This window comes from Mercurialis annua, linkage group LG6 (assembly GCF_937616625.2).
Source record: "Mercurialis annua linkage group LG6, ddMerAnnu1.2, whole genome shotgun sequence".
NCBI lineage: Eukaryota > Viridiplantae > Streptophyta > Magnoliopsida > Malpighiales > Euphorbiaceae > Mercurialis > Mercurialis annua.
In genome coordinates this window covers 36,848,562-36,868,487 of record NC_065575.1, presented here as the reverse complement: position 1 = coordinate 36,868,487, position 19,926 = coordinate 36,848,562, and the positions used below count along the sequence as shown (strand labels likewise).

The following is a 19,926-nucleotide window of genomic DNA, read 5'->3' as shown; positions in this document are numbered from 1 at the left end:
ATTCACCAAAATCAAAAAAATGCAGATAGCATTGGATTTTATCCAGCGTCGTTTTCAACTCCGACGATAAAGCTGCTATAAAAAATTAATATAACACTCTAAATTTGAAAAATTGGATATGATTAGGTAAAATTAAAACGTAAATCGATTTGTACGTCAATGGATTGAATTTGATTTGAGTTGAAAAGTGAGGTTGGTTGGCGATGGAAAAAGAGGAAGCGAGCGCGTCACTGTGGAAGTGAAAGAAAAGCTGCTGATGAGGATAAGCTGGTGGTAAGAGAGGAAGAAGGTAACATGTTGGTGTAGTTAAAAGATATAAGGTTGGACACGTGTAAACTTAAGAGTAAGGTGGTGTTGGATGAAAAAAAAATAAAGAATCTTGGCATTATTGTTAAAATAATGGTACACATGTAAAATCTGTAGCTTATTTTGTATTTGATGAAATATGGAGCCTTTTTTATTGCTTTTTTGTAATTTTCTCTTAAAACTTACAAGGTGTTATGTTATGAGCTAGTTTATTGCATTTAAACGAACTAGGCGATTGATTATCTTTGATTGCTTGCAAAATTTTATGCACTTACCTTTATCACAATTAAATGTAATATACTTTGATTTTTTTTGTTTTCATCTTTACATGTTGATCGTATTACAACACAAAAACTCTTTACCTTTACATATTGCCTTAAACAAAATATTTATACTTTGAATACACATGCCCAACTTAGGACTTGCAAATATTTATGAAAAACTCTTTTAATATGGGAAACATTTTATTAATACATATAAATATAAACTCATCACATAATAATTAATTATTTTTTAAAATTTTATTAAAACCGACATTATCGACGCCTCCCACTTCGCTGTACTCATTCGATATATAATTAACTTTTAAATTTTATTAATATCTCTTTCAACCCCACCACAGTTCGTTGACTCTTTTGATTTACAAACCAGCGATTTAGAAAAAACCAGCAGCTGTTTTCTCTCTGGTTTCTCCATGGACGCTGCTCCATGGAGAAGACGAAGGGTTCATCTTCTCCATGGAGAATAAGACAGACTGTCCATGGAGAAGAAGACCAGTTCGTCTTCTTCTCCATAGAGAAACCAAATCTGGTTTCAATTCGTAAATCAACTCTGGATTCAGTTTGATTTTATTCATAAATCGACTCCAATTTGTGTGAAGAGTATTTTTATCGTATCAAACGGTTCTTGATTTAAAAATTATTGATAACTAATTTACGTTACATAAAAAAACATTATTATTATTTGTTAAATTTTGTTAGGAAATAGGTTTGTTTGTACTATTTATAACATCAGCGTCTAACTAGAATAAATGCTAAATATAAAGGACTTATTTAAACTTTTTTTTCAAGTAAAACGAGGTCAATTTAATGTTTAAGGTACAATTGAAAGGCAAACATACAAAAGAGGGTATAATTGACCGTTTAACAACGTCGGGGTGCAATTGAAAAAAAATGTAATGCGGTGGTTTTTAAGTAATTATGCCTTTTTTTATAGTAGTCATTTAATAATCCACGAGTCAACCCAAGTGTCTTTCTTTGGCTGTAGTAAATTGTGCACAAAAACCAAATAACTCGCTTTTTATAGCGCGTAATACACAAACAAGCGAGGAGAGGAGGAGGTATTTAAAACGGTTTGTTATGCTTGTGGGTTTTTTTGTATAATGGTAATGATGTATTTAGAAGTTTAGCTTTCTTTGCTTGTGACTAATGCCGTTTTTCCGCCTTTCACTCCTTCTGGTTGTGCTAATATAATCATCATTTATTTAAAAAAAAAAAAAATTCACTGTACAACCTGAAAAGTACCGGAATGATATGGTGCGAGTTGCAGTAAGATCACTCAGTTGTCATTGCAAGATTTATCGCAACAAACACAAGACCTAACGAAGACATAGTGGGAATAATATAGTTGACTGTTTTTTGTGTTCGTTATGTAAAAATTAGAATCGTTGTAATAGGACCCAAATTTATGCACCAATTTTGATTCTCTGGTGCATTTATTTGCCCTTTCCTCATACCTTGGGGCTGTGAAACCAATTTGTATTTCAAGGGTCAACCCACCTTCTCTTTAAAGTTTTAAAGCTTTTAAATTCCTTTCCAGTGTCTTCTTTTTTTTTAATTAACTTTTTTTTTCCTTCTCCAAGTTAGTAGTTAGACCTATAATTATATTAAATTAAATAAGTATATGTTATTCGAACATTTAAATAGGTTTATACATATCATTTTAAATAGATTGACTCAATTATACACTTAATTAAATGTATCTACATGTGATGCATCGTATAGCATGTGTTACAAACATGTCGTGTTTAATTTTATATGTTAAGCACGACTATTGATCATTTTTATTCTAATTGTGTACTATATTTATACATACACGATTATTTGCCGGAACCATCGATAATGGGATAATTTACAATGAAAATTACTTGTTTGGATTGTCATAATTTATTCCTTAATTTGTACTAATGTGTATCTTGCATTAATAGGGAAATCTTTACTAATTACAGCAATTATGGGTCTAAAGGCTGAATCAGAGCCATAAATATGATTGAAATTGGAAGGACCTGATAAAGAAGTATCCCACAAGATAAGCTACATTTTATTCATCATCCTCATATGGGGAATAATTCCCTATTTTCCTTTTTCTCAACATCTACCACAAATTTAAAAATGGAATAATAAGAGAAAGAAATAAATTAAACGGTTGAAAATGTACCATAAAATTGACCTCCATTACCATTTCATCAGTACTTGATCTTATCAGATTACTGCATTGTACTATATATTTATTTCAGTGATATGATATCTTATTATTCCATACTCATCCTGCCTGTAATTAATTAATATATTATAAAAAAATTCATTTATTTTTATTTAATAATGTTAAAAAGATAATTTTTTTTGACTTTTTTAAAATTTATACAAATTTTTAAAAATTATAAGTCCATTTCAACTTGGTCAATTAACATAAAATCTACCTAAACTTTTCAAATTAATTTATTTGTATTTATATGTCAACTGAATTTTTAATTATTTTAAAATTTAAAAAACTGCTAGTTGGAATGACATGTGATTTGGATATATTAAATTTTATAATTTATACTAACTTAACTTACTATATAGACATAACTAAACCAACTTTAAAAATTATAGTATAAATTTTCCGCGAATTATCCGAATTAAAATAGGTTTACACCTTCTAACATTGCGATATAATAAATTAATACCTGTCATCTTGTCTAAGGAATTTTAAACATTGTTCCTCAATAATTATTTGGGACAGAAGTAGACAGAGAGCACATTCAGTTAATACAAGAAGAGAAATTTCCAATCAAAAATATCAATAATTTAAGTTCAACAAAATATCAATAGTTAAATTGGGGCAATATATGAGGTGGATAAAAATATAAATCAATAAACATTTTTGTAATTTATTTTCTTCTGAAAGTAAAGATAGATTAGATTAATTAAAATTGAAGTGCAACAAGATAAACAAAATGGACGAAAGATATAAAAATAAAATAAACCTAACATTTAATCTGTTAAAAACAACAAAACTATAGAAAAAAAGCATCGACTTTTTTTAATTTGCACAATAATAAATGAAAATAAAATTTCTCGCGCAATTTATCACGGAAAAAAAAATCACATATTAATTAATCACAAAAAACCTAGATTATTAAAAATTTAAATTTAAAGGCAGAATAAATACTAAAAAGTTTTGAATAATCAAAATATAAGATTAAATTCAACTTCAGAACAAGTTAAATTCAATATCAGATATTTAAAAGAACATAAAAAAAGAGTGGAAAGAAGATTATTTTCCTCGAAAATTAAACGAGAGAACGTTTTCAGGAAAAAAAATATTTTGCTCTATGACTTAAAATTATTCTATTATAGTAAAGTTTTTTTTAAAATGAGATGTATTAACAATATTATTATAAAACTTAAATTTCTATTTTTAAAAATCAATTTAATTTTTTAAAATATAAATATAAACTGAGCTCAGTTTGACATCTTTGTATTTGAAAGCACAGTAGCATCTCTAACATAAGACAGCAGAAAACAGAAACTGAAGTAAAATGTAGTGCAGCACGCAACAGTTACTAATTTACTACAACATCAACCAACACAACACAACACTCTTTACTTTTACCTCACCCCATTTATTTACTTCTATTCCTGTCTTATTTTCACCTTAAAAACCCAGAATCTAATAAATACCAAAAATCAACCACCAGACAAAAAAATATTTAACAAGGTTCTTCTCTTTTAGCTAAAAAAAATTAAACCCTTAAAAAAAAAGCATAGTAAGAGATAATCTTGCTTTAGAGAAGAGAAGAGAAGAGAAATTAAAAGGCAGAATAAGGGCTGATAGACCTAAGAATCACACACAAAAGTTTTGGATTCCCTTTACTATTGCGTGTTTCGTACGGTCTATCTACCCTAATCTGCACTGATTTTTTTTACAATCTTCGCTCTTTATCTCTCTCACGCATTTCATCGAACATTTGCTCTGCTCATTTAGCTTGTACTAATTTATACTTTTTCTGTTTTGCTTTGTTTGTTTTATTGATTATTTTGGGTGTTTTTTTAGTTGTTTATAGAGATATGACGGGGGGTGAGAGTAGGGTTTTAGAGAATGGCGGCGGCGGTGGTGGTGGTGGTGGAGGGTCATCTTACTGGCTGGATGCCTGTGAGGATATATCGTGTGATCTTATAGATAATTTTGTTGTTGATTTTGATAGTTCAATTGTGCAAGGTTCAGCTGATACTTCTAATCAGGAAGATCATTTGAATAGCGATTTCTTTGGTGGTATTGATCATATTCTTGATAGTATTAAGAATGGTAGTGGTTTGCCTCCGCTTGCTGGCACCATTGCTCATACGAATAACATTAATAATAGTACTAATGGTACTACGGTTGCCATTGTCGGGAATGATGGTGGAGTTCGGGATTGTCACATTGCTGGGGAAGGGGGGTTCGGTAATGGGACAGCTGAATTTTGTAGTAATGGAGTTCAAAAGTCTCGGTTACAATCAAATGGGAGTGACAAAGCCGTTGAGAGTAAAGGGCATGTGGGGAATTTGAATTATGGGTTGAATTCTGTGGTTAAGAAAGAAGAAGAGAGGTTAAAGTCATTTGATAAATCTGCTACGGAAAACGGAAATAATGGTAGCGTCGAGGAACGAAGAGAACGGGATTTTGATAGTTATGGTAGGCCTTGTAAGATGGCTAGGATTACCGGTTACAAAAATGAGAGACAAAACTCTAGTAGAGGACAGTATGATGTTAGGGATAGGGACAGAAGCTCGAACAGGAAGAGGATGCGAGACTGGAATGACAGCGATAGGAGGGATAGGGATAATCTTCGAAGAAAAGATGGGTATGGTGGTAGGAGGGATGGTAGAGATAAGGAGTCAAGGGGTTATTGGGAGAGGGACCGTTCTGGGTCCAGTGAGATGGTTTTTCGTGTAGGAAGTTGGGAAGCTGATCGCAACAAAGAAGGAAATGAATCCAATGGTAAGGACAAGACTCAGGATTGTAATGAGAAGGCAGAGAAGAAATCTGAGGAGATTAAGGAGAAAATCCCTGAGGAACAAGCCCGCCAATATCAGTTAGAAGTCCTTGAACAGGCCAAGAAGAAAAATACAATAGCTTTTCTCGAAACTGGTGCTGGCAAGACACTTATTGCTGTGCTTCTGATGAGAAGTATTAATACTGACTTACAGAAGCAGAATAAAAAAATGCTTGCAGTATTCTTGGTTCCTAAGGTTCCACTTGTCTATCAGGTATTCTATTATCAAGAGTATTTTTTTGTTTAAATGTAGACCTTCATGGTGGTCATTGACTGCTTGTTAATGGTTTTTTCTTGTCAATCTAATTTTAGCAAGCAGAAGTCGTTCGTGACCGCACTGGTTTCCAAGTAGGCCATTATTGTGGGGAAATGGGTCAAGATTTCTGGGATACCAGACGTTGGCAGCGTGAGTTTGAATCAAAACAGGTGACTTTCTTAACAATTTTGTGTTAACATTTGATTCTCCGTTAGCTGCTTGTAATTTGCAGCCACTGTCCAATTCAAGCAGTGTTTACAAATATTTTTTGATACTTGCCAAATGGGATGAAAACATCTCATTGCCTTCTCTTCCTGTAGGTTTTAGTCATGACAGCCCAAATTCTTTTGAACATTCTGAGGCACAGTATAATCAAAATGGAATCAATCAATCTCCTTATTATGGATGAGTGCCATCATGCTGTGAAGAAACATCCGTATTCTTTAGTGATGTCTGAATTCTATCATACGACACCAAAAGAGAAGCGACCATCTGTTTTTGGGATGACTGCTTCTCCTGTTAACTTAAAGGGTAACTATCTGAATCCGTGACTCCTTAATTTTGTGCTGGCATTTTTGCTTCTAAAGTTATTTACTTTTCTAGAAGGAGCATAATTGTTGATGAGATTATGTGCAGTTACAAATTTGCTATTCCCTTGCACATATTTTTGAATTGACAACATCTTCTTGCCGCTGAGCTATTTTTTTCAGGTGTTTCAAGTCAGGTGGATTGTGCAATAAAAATTCGTAATCTTGAAAGTAAATTAGATTCTGTAGTTTGTACAATAAGAGACCGTAAGGAACTGGAAAAACATGTGCCAACGCCTTCAGAAGTTGTGATAGAGTATGACAAAGCAGCCACGTTATGGTCTCTTCATGAACAAATAAAGCAACTGGAAGCGGCGGTTGAAGAAGCTGCCCAATTAAGTTCAAGAAGAAGTAAATGGCAATTTATGGGAGCCAGAGATGCTGGGGCTAAGGAAGAGCTGCGCCAAGTTTATGGTGTCTCTGAAAGAACAGAAAGTGATGGGGCTGCTAATTTGATTCAAAAGTTGAGGGCTATCAATTATGCACTTGGTGAACTGGGTCAGTGGTGTGCTTACAAGGTAGGAACTACACCAAGTGGTTTATTGTATTTGTCTTTATTTACAAAGAAACTAATTGTTGAAACATTTGCATGGTCCATACCTTTTGTAGGTTGCACAATCGTTTTTGATAGCATTACAAAATGATGAGAGGGTGAACTATCATCTTGATGTCAAGTTTCAAGAATCCTACCTGGAAAAGGTTGTTTCGCTCTTACATTGCCAATTGACTGAAGGAGCTGTGGCAGATAAGGATACAATACCTCCTGAGAATGAGAATGGAGTTAATCAAGATAGGACTGATCCTGATGAGATTGAAGAAGGAGAGCTCCCTGATAGTCACGGTGTGTGTAGTTGTTGGTTCTTGTCTACATAACAATAAGCATATCATACTTTGGTAAATTTGAAAGACAGACCAAAGAAATGGAGCTGAAATGATTATTGTAGCCAAGCCAAGTGGTTTGGGATTGAGACTTGAGTAATTTGAACTCATGGTTTGAGCCTACATTCTTTAGAATTAATCCTGACACAGATAAAAGGAAAGTTTTAATATGTAAATCTCTAGAAAATGTTCAATATGATGTTGATTTAACTTGAACTAGTATTGCATACAGAAGAAGTTGATAGCCAAGTATGTTGTGGATATAGATTGCTACTGTCTGTGAATATATCAAGTGCTGTGTCATTTTGATGATATTTTGACATTTCTACTTTTGTGATTTAGTCGTCTCTAGTGGAGAGCATGTGGATGCAGTAATGGGGGCTGCTGTAGCTGATGGGAAAGTGACTCCAAAAGTGCAGTCGTTAGTGAAAATACTTCTCAAATATCAACATACTGACGATTTTCGCGCAATCATTTTTGTTGAGCGAGTAGTAGCTGCTTTAGTTCTTCCTAAGGTTAAATTTGTTGTTACTTCTAAGTTTTATTGAATCCTAATGGACTCCGTTTTCCTTGCAAATTCCTCATGGTACTATCTTATGTCTTGCGAAGCTTTCAGATTTTTGCAGAGCTACCATCTTTAAATTTTGTTACGTCTGCAAGCCTGATTGGACACAACAATAGTCAGGAAATGCGGACTTCCCAAATGCACGAGACTATTGCTAAATTTCGAGATGGTCGTGTATGTCCAAAAAGCAAAGCATTCTGGCTTCGTTTTTGTTGAATTGTACAGTATCGTATTATAGTGGGTGGCTAAGACAATGATTGCAACAATTTTGTAGGTGACGGTGTTGGTTGCTACTAGTGTCGCTGAGGAAGGACTAGATATTAGGCAATGCAATGTTGTTATTAGATTTGATCTTGCAAAAACTGTTCTTGCATACATTCAGTCGAGAGGTCGTGCAAGAAAACCTGGTTCAGATTATATCTTGATGGCTGAGAGGTAATAGTGTTGGATTTATTTTAACTTCAGAGATATCTTCAGAATTGTATCAAATGTGAATACACTTAAATATTTAATTTCTCAGGGGAAATCTGTCTCATGGTGCATTCTTAAGGAATGCTAGGAATAGTGAGGAGACCTTGCGGAAAGAGGCTATTGAGAGAACCGATCTTAGTCACCTTAAGGATACTGCAAGGTTAATTTCTGTGGATGCATTGCCTGGAACTGTATACCAGGTGGAGTCTACTGGTGCTATTGTGAGCTTGAATTCTGCTGTGGGGCTTATCCATTTCTATTGCTCTCAGCTACCAAGTGACAGGTGTCACTTCTCTTATTCTATGACAGGCAATTTGTTGAATTTTTTTTCCCGTTCTCCTAGCTACTTATAACTTTCCTGGTTAATTAAACTTCACCATTTAGGTATTCAATACTTCGTCCTGAGTTTATTATGGAGAAACATGAGAAGCCAGGGGGTCCAACAGAATACTCATGCAAGCTTCAACTTCCGTGCAATGCACCATTTGAGAAGCTTGAGGGTCCCGTGTGCAGCTCAATGCGCCTTGCACATCAGGCATGATATTGGTTATATACATTCTTATATTTAAGTTACTTCCTTAATTAATTATGTAGGTTGTCTGCTTAATGCGTAGGCTGTTTGTTTGGCCGCTTGCAAGAAGCTCCATGAGATGGGAGCATTCACGGACATGCTCTTGCCAGACAAGGGAAGTGGGGAAGAAAAGGAACAGGTTGACCAGAATGATGAAGGTGAACCACTTCCTGGGACTGCTAGGCATAGAGAGTTCTATCCTGAAGGTGTAGCCAACAAACTCCAGGTTAGTTTGTCACATTGATATCAGTTCACTGCGCGGTAATTGACAATTAGCCAAAATTGGAAGTATTTTTTGTAGTACTCCTAAAAAGTAAGAATTGTTAATTTACATCAAAATTATGCTTTGTGGTTTGGAATGTTACATGCACAAACAAATTAGAAATCATGTGTTTCATGGTAATACCTTAACAACACATGGAATCTTCTTTTATTCCATATCCCTGGGAAAAAAGTTCATAATGAAGGATATGACCTTCTGAATGCTAACAAGAAATGGCTAAGACGTCCATACCTTCAAAGCATCATGGTCATTTAGCATATATATTAAAGCTTCTTTTGCTTTCAGGGAGAATGGATCTTAAGTGGCAGAGATAGTTGTAGCAACTCCAAATTGCTTCAACTTTATGTATATGCTGTTAAAAGCATCAATATTGGTGCTTCAAAAGATCCTTTCCTAACTCAAGTTTCAGAATTTGCAGTAGTTTTTGGCAACGAGCTGGATGCAGAGGTATTTTTATCTTTCACAATCCTAGCATTGGTAATTCTATAGAGCATTTATCTTTAGCTACGTTAATTTTGTAGGTGTTATCGATGTCGATGGATCTGTTTATCGCTCGAACCATTGTAACAAAGGCATCTCTTGTCTTTAGGGGTTCAATAGAGATTACGGAAAATCAGGTTGGTCTTTAACTAAACTGTTTGAACAATGTTATTACATTTTTCCGTTTTAAATTTTTTCTACAAATCATAGTCTTCTATTTTGAAACTTTTAAACCCTGAATCATGTGCAGCTGGCATCCCTTAAAAGTTTTCATGTAAGATTGATGAGCATTGTACTTGATGTGGTTGTTGATCCTTCCACCACTCCTTGGGATGCTGCAAAAGCATATTTGTTTGTTCCTATGGTTGGCGATAACTTTGGAGATCCTATAAAAGAAATTGATTGGGATCTAGTTGAAAAAATAATTAGATCAGATGCATGGAGCAATCCCCTTCAGAGGGCTCGACCAGATGTTTACCTTGGTACAAATGAGAGGACACTTGGTGGAGATAGAAGGGAGTATGGATTTGGAAAATTGCGCCATGGCATGGCTTTTGGACAGAAATCCCATCCCACATATGGTATTAGAGGAGCAGTAGCGCAATTTGATGTTGTAAAAGCTTCTGGATTGCTTCCTAGTAGGGTTAAAACTGAAACACAAAAAGTGGAGTTGCCCAAAGGTAAACTGATGATGGCTGATAGTTATGCTGATGCTGAAGATTTAGTAGGTAAAATTGTAACAGCTGCACACTCTGGAAAAAGGTTCTATGTGGATTCCATACAATATGAGATGACTGCGGAGAACTCATTCCCGAGAAAAGAGGGTTACCTTGGTCCCTTAGAATACAGCTCCTATGCTGATTATTACAAGCAAAAGTATGAGCCATATTAAATTTTTTAATAACCTTTTTCTGTCTTTCTCTCTCATGCTCGTTTCTAACTTTAGGCCTGGATGGGCTGAATGCGCTTCAGATGTTGTGCCTGAAGAACAGAAAGCTTATCTGAATCTGTTATTATTATGCATCTACTTTCTGATGTAAAGTATGTGGGCTTAGCTTTGTCACTAAGTGCCACTATTTTTACATTGGCAGTAGTTCATAAGTCCTTACAGATTGGAGAAGCTTTCTGTTTCTTCAGCCCAACAGAGGTTGCATTTTGGCTGTGGGCTCTTTTATCATTTTTAGGTATGGAGTTGAATTGATGTTTAAGCAACAGCCTTTGATAAGAGGTCGTGGTGTTTCATACTGCAAAAATCTCTTATCTCCCCGGTTTGAGCACTCAGAATGTATGTTTACTTTCTTTTCTTGTTTTCTTGTGAAAAGCATGACCATTTTATTGCCTAGAAACTATGCTACAGATTTTTTTATCTTATGGAGCTAAGTGGAGATTCATTATTTATTCTGGTGTAGCAAATGAAGGCGAGTCTGAAGAGATTCTTGACAAAACATACTACGTGTTTCTTCCTCCTGAGCTATGTTTGGTACACCCACTCCCTGGATCACTTGTTCGAGGTGCCCAGAGATTGCCATCGATAATGAGGAGGGTAGAAAGCATGCTGCTTGCAGTTCAACTTAAATATATTATAGACTATCCAGTCCCTGCTTTGAAGGTGCTGTATTTCGTACATCTTGTACTAAATTGAAGGGTATGAACTATCTTTTAATTGATGTGCCTCTATATATCTACAGATTTTGGAAGCCTTGACTGCAGCTTCATGCCAAGAGACATTCTGCTATGAGAGAGCAGAACTTTTAGGAGATGCTTACCTAAAATGGGTTGTTAGTCGATTTCTTTTTATTAAATATCCTCAGAAACATGAGGGTCAACTGACTAGAATGAGGCAACAAATGGTGAGTAACATGGTCTTATATCAATTTGCATTGGTTAAAGGACTTCAGTCATATATACAGGCAGATCGTTTTGCTCCGTCTAGATGGGCTGCTCCTGGGGTATTACCTGTTTTTGATGAGGATACAAAGGATGGCGACTTCTTATTTGGTCAGGAGAAATCACTTTCTGATGATAAACCAAGAGTCGATAATGCTGATGATGGATATGAAAATGATGAAATTGAGGATGGTGAGCTTGAAAGTGACTCTAGTTCTTATAGAGTCCTTTCCAGCAAGACATTGGCAGATGTTGTTGAAGCATTGATTGGTGTTTACTATGTCGAAGGTGGTAAAATTGCAGCAAACCACCTCATGAAATGGATAGGGATTCAGGTAGAATTTGATCATGAAGAGAAAGATTCTGCAATAAGACCATCCAGTATTCCAGAAAGCATGCTTAGAAGTATTGATTTTGATACTCTAGAAGGTGCTTTGAACATTAAGTTCAAAGATCGAAGCCTCTTGGTGGAAGCTATCACTCATGCATCGCGACCATCTTCTGGAGTATCCTGTTATCAACGATTAGAATTTGTTGGTGATGCAGTCCTAGATCATCTTATTACGAAGCACTTATTTTTCACATACACAGATCTTCCCCCTGGTCGTCTGACAGATTTACGAGCTGCTGCTGTAAACAATGAAAACTTTGCACGTGTTGCAGTTAAACATAAGCTCCATGTGCACCTACGGCATGGATCAAGTGCCCTCGAAAAGCAGGTTTGCCATTATATTCCCTTAGAAGTGTAGAAAGTTTATTGTCATGTCATTTGACTTTGTTGAGTTGCTTGTATTTGTATTGACATTTTGGGAGCTTGTATATCAGATTCGGGATTTTGTCAAGGAAGTTCAAAATGAATTATCAAAGCCAGGTTTCAACTCCTTTGGCTTGGGGGATTGCAAAGCCCCAAAGGTTCTTGGTGATATTTTCGAGTCTATTGCAGGTGCTATTTTCATGGACAGTGGACGAGATACAATGGTTGTTTGGAAGGTTAGTTTAACAGTCCCTAACCGTTTATCTTTCTTACTCCTGTCGATCATCAAGGATATTTGATAACAATTTTCTTTATCCGTGTTCCCTTTGTCTCGGGTTTTTCAGGATATTTGATAACATGTTCTCTTATCTGTGTATCCTTTGTCCCAGGTTTTTCAACCTCTGTTGCATCCAATGGTGACTCCAGAAACCCTTCCTATGCATCCTGTCAGAGAGCTTCAAGAACGATGCCAGCAGCAGGCTGAAGGCCTGGAATACAAAGCCACACGAAGTGGCAATGTGGCTACGGTGGAAGTTTTTGTAGATGGTGTCCAGGTGGGAGTTGCTCAGAATGCTCAAAAGAAGATGGCACAGAAACTCGCTGCTAGGAATGCGCTTGCTCTTTTAAAAGACAAGGAAACAGCTGAATCTAAGGAAAACGAAGAAGAAAATGGAAAAAAGAAGAAAAACGGAAACCAAACATTTACCAGGCAAACCTTAAATGATATATGTCTGCGTAGGAATTGGCCTATGCCTTTTTATCGGTAAGAAACTTAAATCATCAATAGCTTATTATGGGATTGTTATCAAACATAACATAATTTTTGGTGTTTGAAGGTGTGTGAGTGAGGGTGGCCCTGCACATGCAAAACGGTTTACATTTGCAGTTCGTGTAAATACTAATGATAAGGGTTGGACTGATGAATGCATTGGGGAGCCGATGCCAAGTGTAAAAAAGGCCAAGGACTCCGCTGCGGTTCTCCTCTTGGATCTTTTGAATAACTGGTACTCTTGACACATCATTAGTAGCCATTTATGCAATTAATTTAAATTGATATCTAATCTTATTGCCACATTCTGCTCTTCGTGTAACATGATAAACCACATCCTATTGTAATTTTGAAAATGCTACAATAAGAACTTGATCTTTTAATTTATAAAAGAAAGTATACAAATATTTAAGGCATCAATTAAACTTTTCATATTAAGATATCATAGTTGATCTCTTATCACAATAAGTAGTTCAAAACTATTAAGCACTAATCATCATCAATGAGGAGTCATTGATGAAATATGTAATATATTTAAACAAAAAGTCGCTGAAAATAGTATTCAAAATCATAAGAATCCCAGCACGAAAACTGTGACACACACCCTTTCAGTCAGTTTCGGCCATTTATCTATCGCCTCAGGGTGTGGAGAATGTACTCAGCATAAAGGTCCCTGCACCAGCCAACGAACCATAAGGTCAGGACCAACTGAATCTATCTGGGTGCAATTTATTTTTAGGTTATCTTAGATGAACTTACATGGAGTACTGGATGGCATCAACAGCATTTGTTGAAGGTAAGAAGTCGTTAACTGCAACCTCCTTGTTCTCATTTTTCTTGTCTGTAAAACAAGTTAAGAAACCAGAACTCCTTATAAACAGAAATCAAAACTATTTTGATGAGAATAAGATTAGACAATTAGGGTTAGAAGAATACAGTCTTCAAAGAAACGACGGATCTCCATGAGACGATGAGGAGCCAACTCTTTGATGTCGGTGTAATGCTTGTATTCTGGATCATCAGCACAAACTGCAATAATTTTGTCATCTTTCTCTCCCTGAATTGCCAAAACAAATGAGTCCAATTAGTCCAGTAAATAGGAGAAGGAAGTAATAGTGCAACATTGTGAATTAACTTTTCATAAGAGTACCTGGTCAATCATGGGCATAAGTCCAATGGCCCTGGCTCGCAGAAAACAACCAGGAAGAACAGGCTCCTGTAAGGTGTAAGGTTCAGACACAATGTCAATATGTAGGTTCACAAATAGTGAAGTTGGGAATATAGGACGAGTTGCAACGTATATTAGAATACAAATCCAAAATTATTTGAGACTAATATAGATTTAAAGTTACAAAGAAATGAAAATGCTGAATCAACAACTATGAAATGATAGATTTTACAAAAAATAGGTTATGAAAATAAACTTTCGGAGTTTCATAAATGTTTTTTAAAATGTAAACAAAATGCCGAAACGTAGGACTCGATAAAGTATTATGCGGCATAGGATTTGATTACTTTACCTGCATGAGAACCAAAACATCCAAGGGATCATTGTCTTCACACAATGTGCGAGGAATGAAACCATAGTTATGAGGATAAACCACTGACGAGTATAGAATCCTATCAACCTGTTGATTTGAGCAACAAGGATATGAAAATACTGAGAGAGAGAATCTGATCAATAAAATTCAGTTTTTACGTAGATTGTCACAGCGCAAATGCATGCTAGCTAGAAGTAGAAACTGCAACTTTGATTCATGCTGCAATATTTATACCTTAATAAGTCCGGTCTTTTTGTCCAGTTCGTATTTAACCTTACTTCCCTTGGTGATCTCAACCACCTGTATCACGTCAAGAAATGAAACTCAACCAACAAAGCACTTCAATCGAATTGTTATAAACTAAAAAATGTGAGTTCAAATCTCTCATTTAATTCTGCTTGCACAACTGAGGAATTTCATTTTAGATTCACAAAGCAGAAATTTAATATAATTTTAGTTGGTCAAAATCACCACCCCTACTGCAATCAAACTAGCTGATAAGAAAACCAATAAGTTTGCGTTTACTACATTGCCATCAACAGTTTGAGCATATTAATTATATAAAGCTTGAGAAAATACTTACAACATTGAAGATTTTGGGAGCTCCAGGTCCTGCAAATGACATTTATTTGGCAAAAACGTCAGTTTCTTCACCGATAAACAGATGCATATAAAATGTAAATCACTGCTTCATTTGTATTCTCATACCAATCTCAAGATCATGCCATGGATGTGCAGCAACAGTTCTTTTGGACATAGACGAAAGGATCCTCTCATTCAAACGGGGCGCACCGCTACTAGCCATCTGCCACCAAACATAATTACTGTTAACACCCCCAAAAAAAGAACCCATTCAAGCACAGTTCTAAAATCAAGGCACTACAAATATTCATACAGTTCATTGATCTTGGCTTCCATTATTTTAACGAACCTAAATTTCTTAATTGCTCATCATTCAGCATCAAATATGAACCATATTCAACATATTTAATTAAAGATTGAAACCGTCAAATATTATATCCTTAGATTAAGAGTGGTCCTATTTCTTGAAATTAAAAAAATGTCATTACACATATTTGAAATTGAGAATCAGCCATGTTGAGAAAACCAATGGAAAAACAATATAGTAATGATAATAGCGTAAAAATAAAAATAAAAGGGATCAAAATCCCCAAATCGATACGAGATTGCACGTGCACATACACGAAAATCAAGAAAATGAGCTCAAAAAACTCCATTTTTTGATCTAAGAAAACGGATTTTCAAAGAATCAAGAAAAGAAAACAGACCTTGATCGGAGACGAAAATACAGAGAAGAATGAAAGATTGTAATGAAATGATGCAAAAAAGGAGAAGAAGATGGAGAGTCAATGATCGTAAAGTGTGTATATATATACTAAATAATATTAAGCGAGTGGGATTTTAAAATGGCGTTTATGAGTGGTTCGTTTGCCTCGTGTCTGATGTGGCGACAACGTAGCTTCGTCGTTCCTTTTTTTTTATTTTTCCTTTCTTTATTTTAGAGATTCTGTTTCAATTGTTGGGTTCATTTTTGCTTAATTATAATGCAGTTTCATGAGTTTTGGGTTTATTTGGAACTATTTTTTTTCTATTAAAATTAGAGGTGGCTGTGACTGGACATAAATAACAATGAGTTAGTGGCAATACATGAGTATAGCACGACTCATATTCAAATGTTAAGGTTGTGCTGTCATTCAATAATGACAGTCTTACAGCATTATTCAGATCAAGAACGTTATCTATATTGAATATTCCGTCAAGAAACCGCGTTATATTTAACTTTGATCAATTCACACCCACCAAATAATACCATTAGAATAGCTTACAAAATGCATACAAGCAAGACCCGTTAAACAAAATGATGCATGCATGTGTATATACGTTTGATTTACAACTACAAATATTTTAACTTGCATATGAAAAAGGACTCGGCATTAATTAAGTAATGGTGAGTAAATGCTAAGGCAAATGTATGGAATCAGGAGACATGGATATCATCTGAAGCAGACTTGAATTTGAAAATGTCTCTTCAAGTGCCGGTCCTCTTCTGCTACCTCCGTCGATACTCTCTTTCGTAATATGCACCAGCTCTCTCGCGATTTCTATCATCCCGATCTTACCGTCTCCCCCGAACAACACGCATCTCGTTGCTACGTCTGCCACTCTTTGAATCTGCTCTTTTCGTGTCGATGGTTGCTCGTGATAGTACAGATTTTGATCCACTATTTCTTCGATCTTTCCGCTTTTTATCTTCTGTAATGCTACTGCTGCTACTTCTTTCCTATCCGATCCTGTTATTAGCTCTAGCAGCACTACTCCGAAGTCATACACATCGCTTCTGTATGAATCTTTTGATTCGAGTAACCTGAACCCTGCGATTCGGACTGATGAATCTTCGTCTAAAAATATGCAGCTCGATTGTACATTATGGTGAAACACACACGGGTATATTTCGAACTGTAGAAACGCCAACATGCAGGCGATTTCTGCAGCAATGTTCAGTCTCTTGTACCAATCAAGCCCAACTTTTTGTTCTTTACCCTGCATCAAATGCTCTTCTAGTGTTCCATTTGCAGGGTAGTCGTAGACTACTAACGGAGTGTAGCCAGAGTCAATACAGCATCCAATTAAACGGGCCATATTCCGGTGTAAAACTGCGGATAAAATCTCAATCCTTGATAGGACCTGCATTAGGTCTCTTTCGTCTTGACATTGAACCTTATGCACAGCTATATGTGAACCGTCTCCTAGGACACCTGCATAAATACTGCCACTATTACTGCTGTGAACAAGTTTCTGACCATCTTCAAATCCTTTTGTGGCTTCTTCCAGCTCTTCGTAGCTGAATAATCGGGTCCTGCAGGCTTTTCTGAATGAGATTGTGCTATGGAAATGTGCCTGGTTAGGATCATATCCGCCCGATTTGCCAGGTTTTTTCATCAGACAAAGTAGTGCTATCAGGGAGGCAATTATAAATATTGGGCCGAGAACTCCTGCATATTTAGCTCAAAGACATAATTTTTCTTAAAGAAACGAAAAAACAACAGAAATATAACAGATGAGTGTAGGTTTAAGATTACATACCAGCTAAAATTGTAACTGTTTTTTCACTGCGTCGTTTTGTGTAGCAGTCTGTGCCGTTTGCTTCCAGTCCATTCTTGATGCAGGCTGTCAAAGATACATGATTTCATTTTAATTGACACTCTGCTTCCATATGGTTATAAAAGTCGGTGATAAATATAGAGTTTCGGAGTTTCACAAGCCTTTTTGGTAATGGAAAACGCAACGGGAAACTCCAATTAGCATCAAAATTTAAAGAACATTACATATAATAAAGAACATAGTAGAAGTTAAGCTACTTACATTTCAAGCAACCCGCCCCACCGGCATAGCCATCGCCAACGAACCCATCCTGACATTTACATCGTACTCCTCCTTTAACTGTAGTGGCATTGAAAGTGTTTGCATTGTTAGAACAAGCTATCTTAGACAAATTTCGAGGAATAGCCCATTCCAATTTAACCCCACGCTTTCCGTTATTAGAACCAGGAGAAACCGCCCACGAAGCGAATCCTCTGCATCCAAATTTCGAAAAAACAGAAAAGCCATCTCCAAACTCCCATGAACTACGATCAGAAAGCGGATAACAGCACGAAGGCGATGCATCCGCGTTTCCATTGCATCCAGACAAGTCAATCGTCTCACACTCCGCCTTACATAGCGAAGAGTCTTCACAATCATACAAGCCAAGAACATTATCTATCGAAATCCCAAAATAACTATTTCCTCTGAAACCAAAAGATTTAAGATCATTGTATCTTCGACAAGCAGAGGAGCCCGGAAAGTCCACAAGAATCGCGTCGGAGTAGAATTCGAGAACTCGATAGGTTTGCGAGTCGATGTTGATGTAAAGAGTGGTGGAGTTGGAGCAAGAGAGATTGAAAACATTGGAAACGGAAGAGCAAGAAGTGTTCAAGTGAAAAGGAAACGGTACGGACAACTTTCCGCAGCTTTCATTGCATTGATTTGGTGGCAATGGAGAAGAGTTGGAGAGTGTATAGAGAAGAAAAGAAATGAAGAGTAGAAGAGGTAACATTGAGTTGACTGTTTGGAATGGAGAATGAAGTGAATGTAACAGTTGATAAAAGAATTAAAGTATCCTCATCACCTTTACTTATAACTTACATTACAATATTTTTGAGATTATAAAATTTTACACTTATAACCATAAGACCCACAATAATTAATTAGAGTTATCAGTCATCTACTTATTATTTTCATTTATATAAAGTTCTTCGTATCGTATCACCCTAAATGAGGATTTATCACCTGGTTAAGTGAATAAAATATTAATAGGTCTTATTGATATTCTCGTTCATATAAAAATTTCGAATTAGAATTTCAAAATCTCATCATCCTAAATGAAGATTTATCACCTGATCAAGTGAATAAAGTATTCTTTTTATGTGAGCATGCTGCCGAGTTTTATTGAATTGAAACGGTAAATACTAATAGATTGTTGAATCGCACTACGAATATTGGCTATTGTTTGCCAATGTTTATCATTTCATCGTTATATTATACATTCGTAAGATTCAAAGTGAATGAAATTTTACTATAGTCACCTTCCTATTAAGCCATGGGTTTATAAAAATAAATAAATGAATAATGATACAATACAATGCAATGGTTGTGTCACGTCATTCGTGTAACATAATATTTATAATGTTATGATTTTTAATAATAAAAAAGTAAACAATAATTAAATATTTAACTATTACAAATACTCATTTGTTTGTTGTAAAAATGATAACCGTTGCACTTAATAATCACTTAAAAACCAATGAGGTATAACTTAAATGCTATAAACTTTAAACAACAAATTGTTAAATCGTGGATTTAAATTTTTTCACAAACGCTTTTCCTTCTTCAATTATTAAAAAAAAAAATAAAAAAAACCAAAGAAACTGTAGACCCAGGTGTTGAGATGGCAAGAGCAAGGCAACATAAAAGTGTGAGAAACATGAGAAGATTGGTCTTTGGAACGGGCTACACTTGGTACCAAATTATAGAAGGAAGAGCTAAAATGCAAATATTTACCCGAGAAAAGTGTAGCCTTTTAATCACAGTTTAAAAAGCTCAAGTTAAGATTAATGTAATCTTGTTTTCTTTCCTACTAAATCACACAAATCTATGCTAAATTAGGGTTTTTGGCACCATTTTGCATGGTTTTGGAGCTTTGGTAACATAAAAATGA

General features: G+C 35.5%; 3 protein-coding genes across 4 annotated transcripts; 1 reads left to right on the top strand and 2 right to left on the bottom strand.

Moving 5' to 3' along the window:
- Positions 1-4,115: 4,115 nt before the first annotated feature.
- Positions 4,116-13,483, top strand: LOC126688358 (endoribonuclease Dicer homolog 1). Its single transcript, XM_050383022.2, has 20 exons — positions 4,116-5,819; positions 5,918-6,031; positions 6,182-6,392; positions 6,572-6,966; positions 7,058-7,289; positions 7,670-7,842; positions 7,944-8,066; positions 8,167-8,327; positions 8,413-8,646; positions 8,748-8,898; positions 8,978-9,160; positions 9,503-9,664; positions 9,739-9,834; positions 9,948-10,573; positions 10,882-10,982; positions 11,107-11,306; positions 11,386-12,303; positions 12,410-12,574; positions 12,728-13,101; positions 13,175-13,483. Exons 1-20 carry the CDS (start codon positions 4,638-4,640, stop codon positions 13,350-13,352), a joined length of 5,979 nt encoding a protein of 1,992 aa, XP_050238979.1. The 5' UTR covers positions 4,116-4,637; the 3' UTR covers positions 13,353-13,483.
- Positions 13,484-13,514: 31 nt separating this feature from the next.
- On the bottom strand, positions 13,515-16,049 carry LOC126688360 (soluble inorganic pyrophosphatase 1). Of its 2 annotated transcripts, none has more exons than XM_050383024.2 (9): positions 15,938-16,049; positions 15,357-15,453; positions 15,232-15,260; positions 14,883-14,948; positions 14,628-14,735; positions 14,258-14,323; positions 14,044-14,164; positions 13,867-13,948; positions 13,515-13,780 (listed from the first exon to the last, which is right to left on the bottom strand). In XM_050383024.2, the coding sequence occupies exons 2-9, from the start codon at positions 15,451-15,453 to the stop codon at positions 13,738-13,740; spliced, it is 612 nt and encodes a 203-aa protein (XP_050238981.1). In that variant the 5' UTR covers positions 15,938-16,049; the 3' UTR covers positions 13,515-13,737. The 2 variants fall into 2 exon arrangements, with proteins under 2 accessions (XP_050238981.1, XP_055962195.1); XM_056106220.1 differs by having other exon boundaries at positions 15,357-15,472; positions 15,938-16,044.
- Positions 16,050-16,458: 409 nt separating this feature from the next.
- LOC126688359 (probably inactive receptor-like protein kinase At2g46850) lies at positions 16,459-18,853 on the bottom strand. Its single transcript, XM_050383023.1, has 3 exons — positions 18,033-18,853; positions 17,754-17,837; positions 16,459-17,662 (listed from the first exon to the last, which is right to left on the bottom strand). Exons 1-3 carry the CDS (start codon positions 18,763-18,765, stop codon positions 16,629-16,631), a joined length of 1,851 nt encoding a protein of 616 aa, XP_050238980.1. The 5' UTR covers positions 18,766-18,853; the 3' UTR covers positions 16,459-16,628.
- Between the last annotated feature and the right edge of the window lie 1,073 nt (positions 18,854-19,926).

Coding starts and splice junctions, on each gene's coding strand:
- LOC126688358 (XM_050383022.2), top strand. CDS start 4,638: ATGACGGGGGGTGAGAGTAGGGTTTTAGAGAATGGCGGCGGCGGTGGT. Junction 9,665..9,738: donor GCAACGAGCTGGATGCAGAG/GTATTTTTATCT, acceptor TTAATTTTGTAG/GTGTTATCGATGTCGATGGA. Junction 12,575..12,727: donor ATACAATGGTTGTTTGGAAG/GTTAGTTTAACA, acceptor CCTTTGTCCCAG/GTTTTTCAACCTCTGTTGCA.
- LOC126688360 (XM_050383024.2), bottom strand. CDS start 15,453: ATGGCTAGTAGCGGTGCGCCCCGTTTGAATGAGAGGATCCTTTCGTCT. Junction 14,324..14,627: donor ATGTTTTGGTTCTCATGCAG/GTAAAGTAATCA, acceptor TACACCTTACAG/GAGCCTGTTCTTCCTGGTTG. Junction 13,949..14,043: donor CCGTCGTTTCTTTGAAGACT/GTATTCTTCTAA, acceptor CTTGTTTTACAG/ACAAGAAAAATGAGAACAAG.
- LOC126688359 (XM_050383023.1), bottom strand. CDS start 18,765: ATGTTACCTCTTCTACTCTTCATTTCTTTTCTTCTCTATACACTCTCC. Junction 17,838..18,032: donor TGGGGCGGGTTGCTTGAAAT/GTAAGTAGCTTA, acceptor TATCTTTGACAG/CCTGCATCAAGAATGGACTG. Junction 17,663..17,753: donor AACAGTTACAATTTTAGCTG/GTATGTAATCTT, acceptor CTAAATATGCAG/GAGTTCTCGGCCCAATATTT.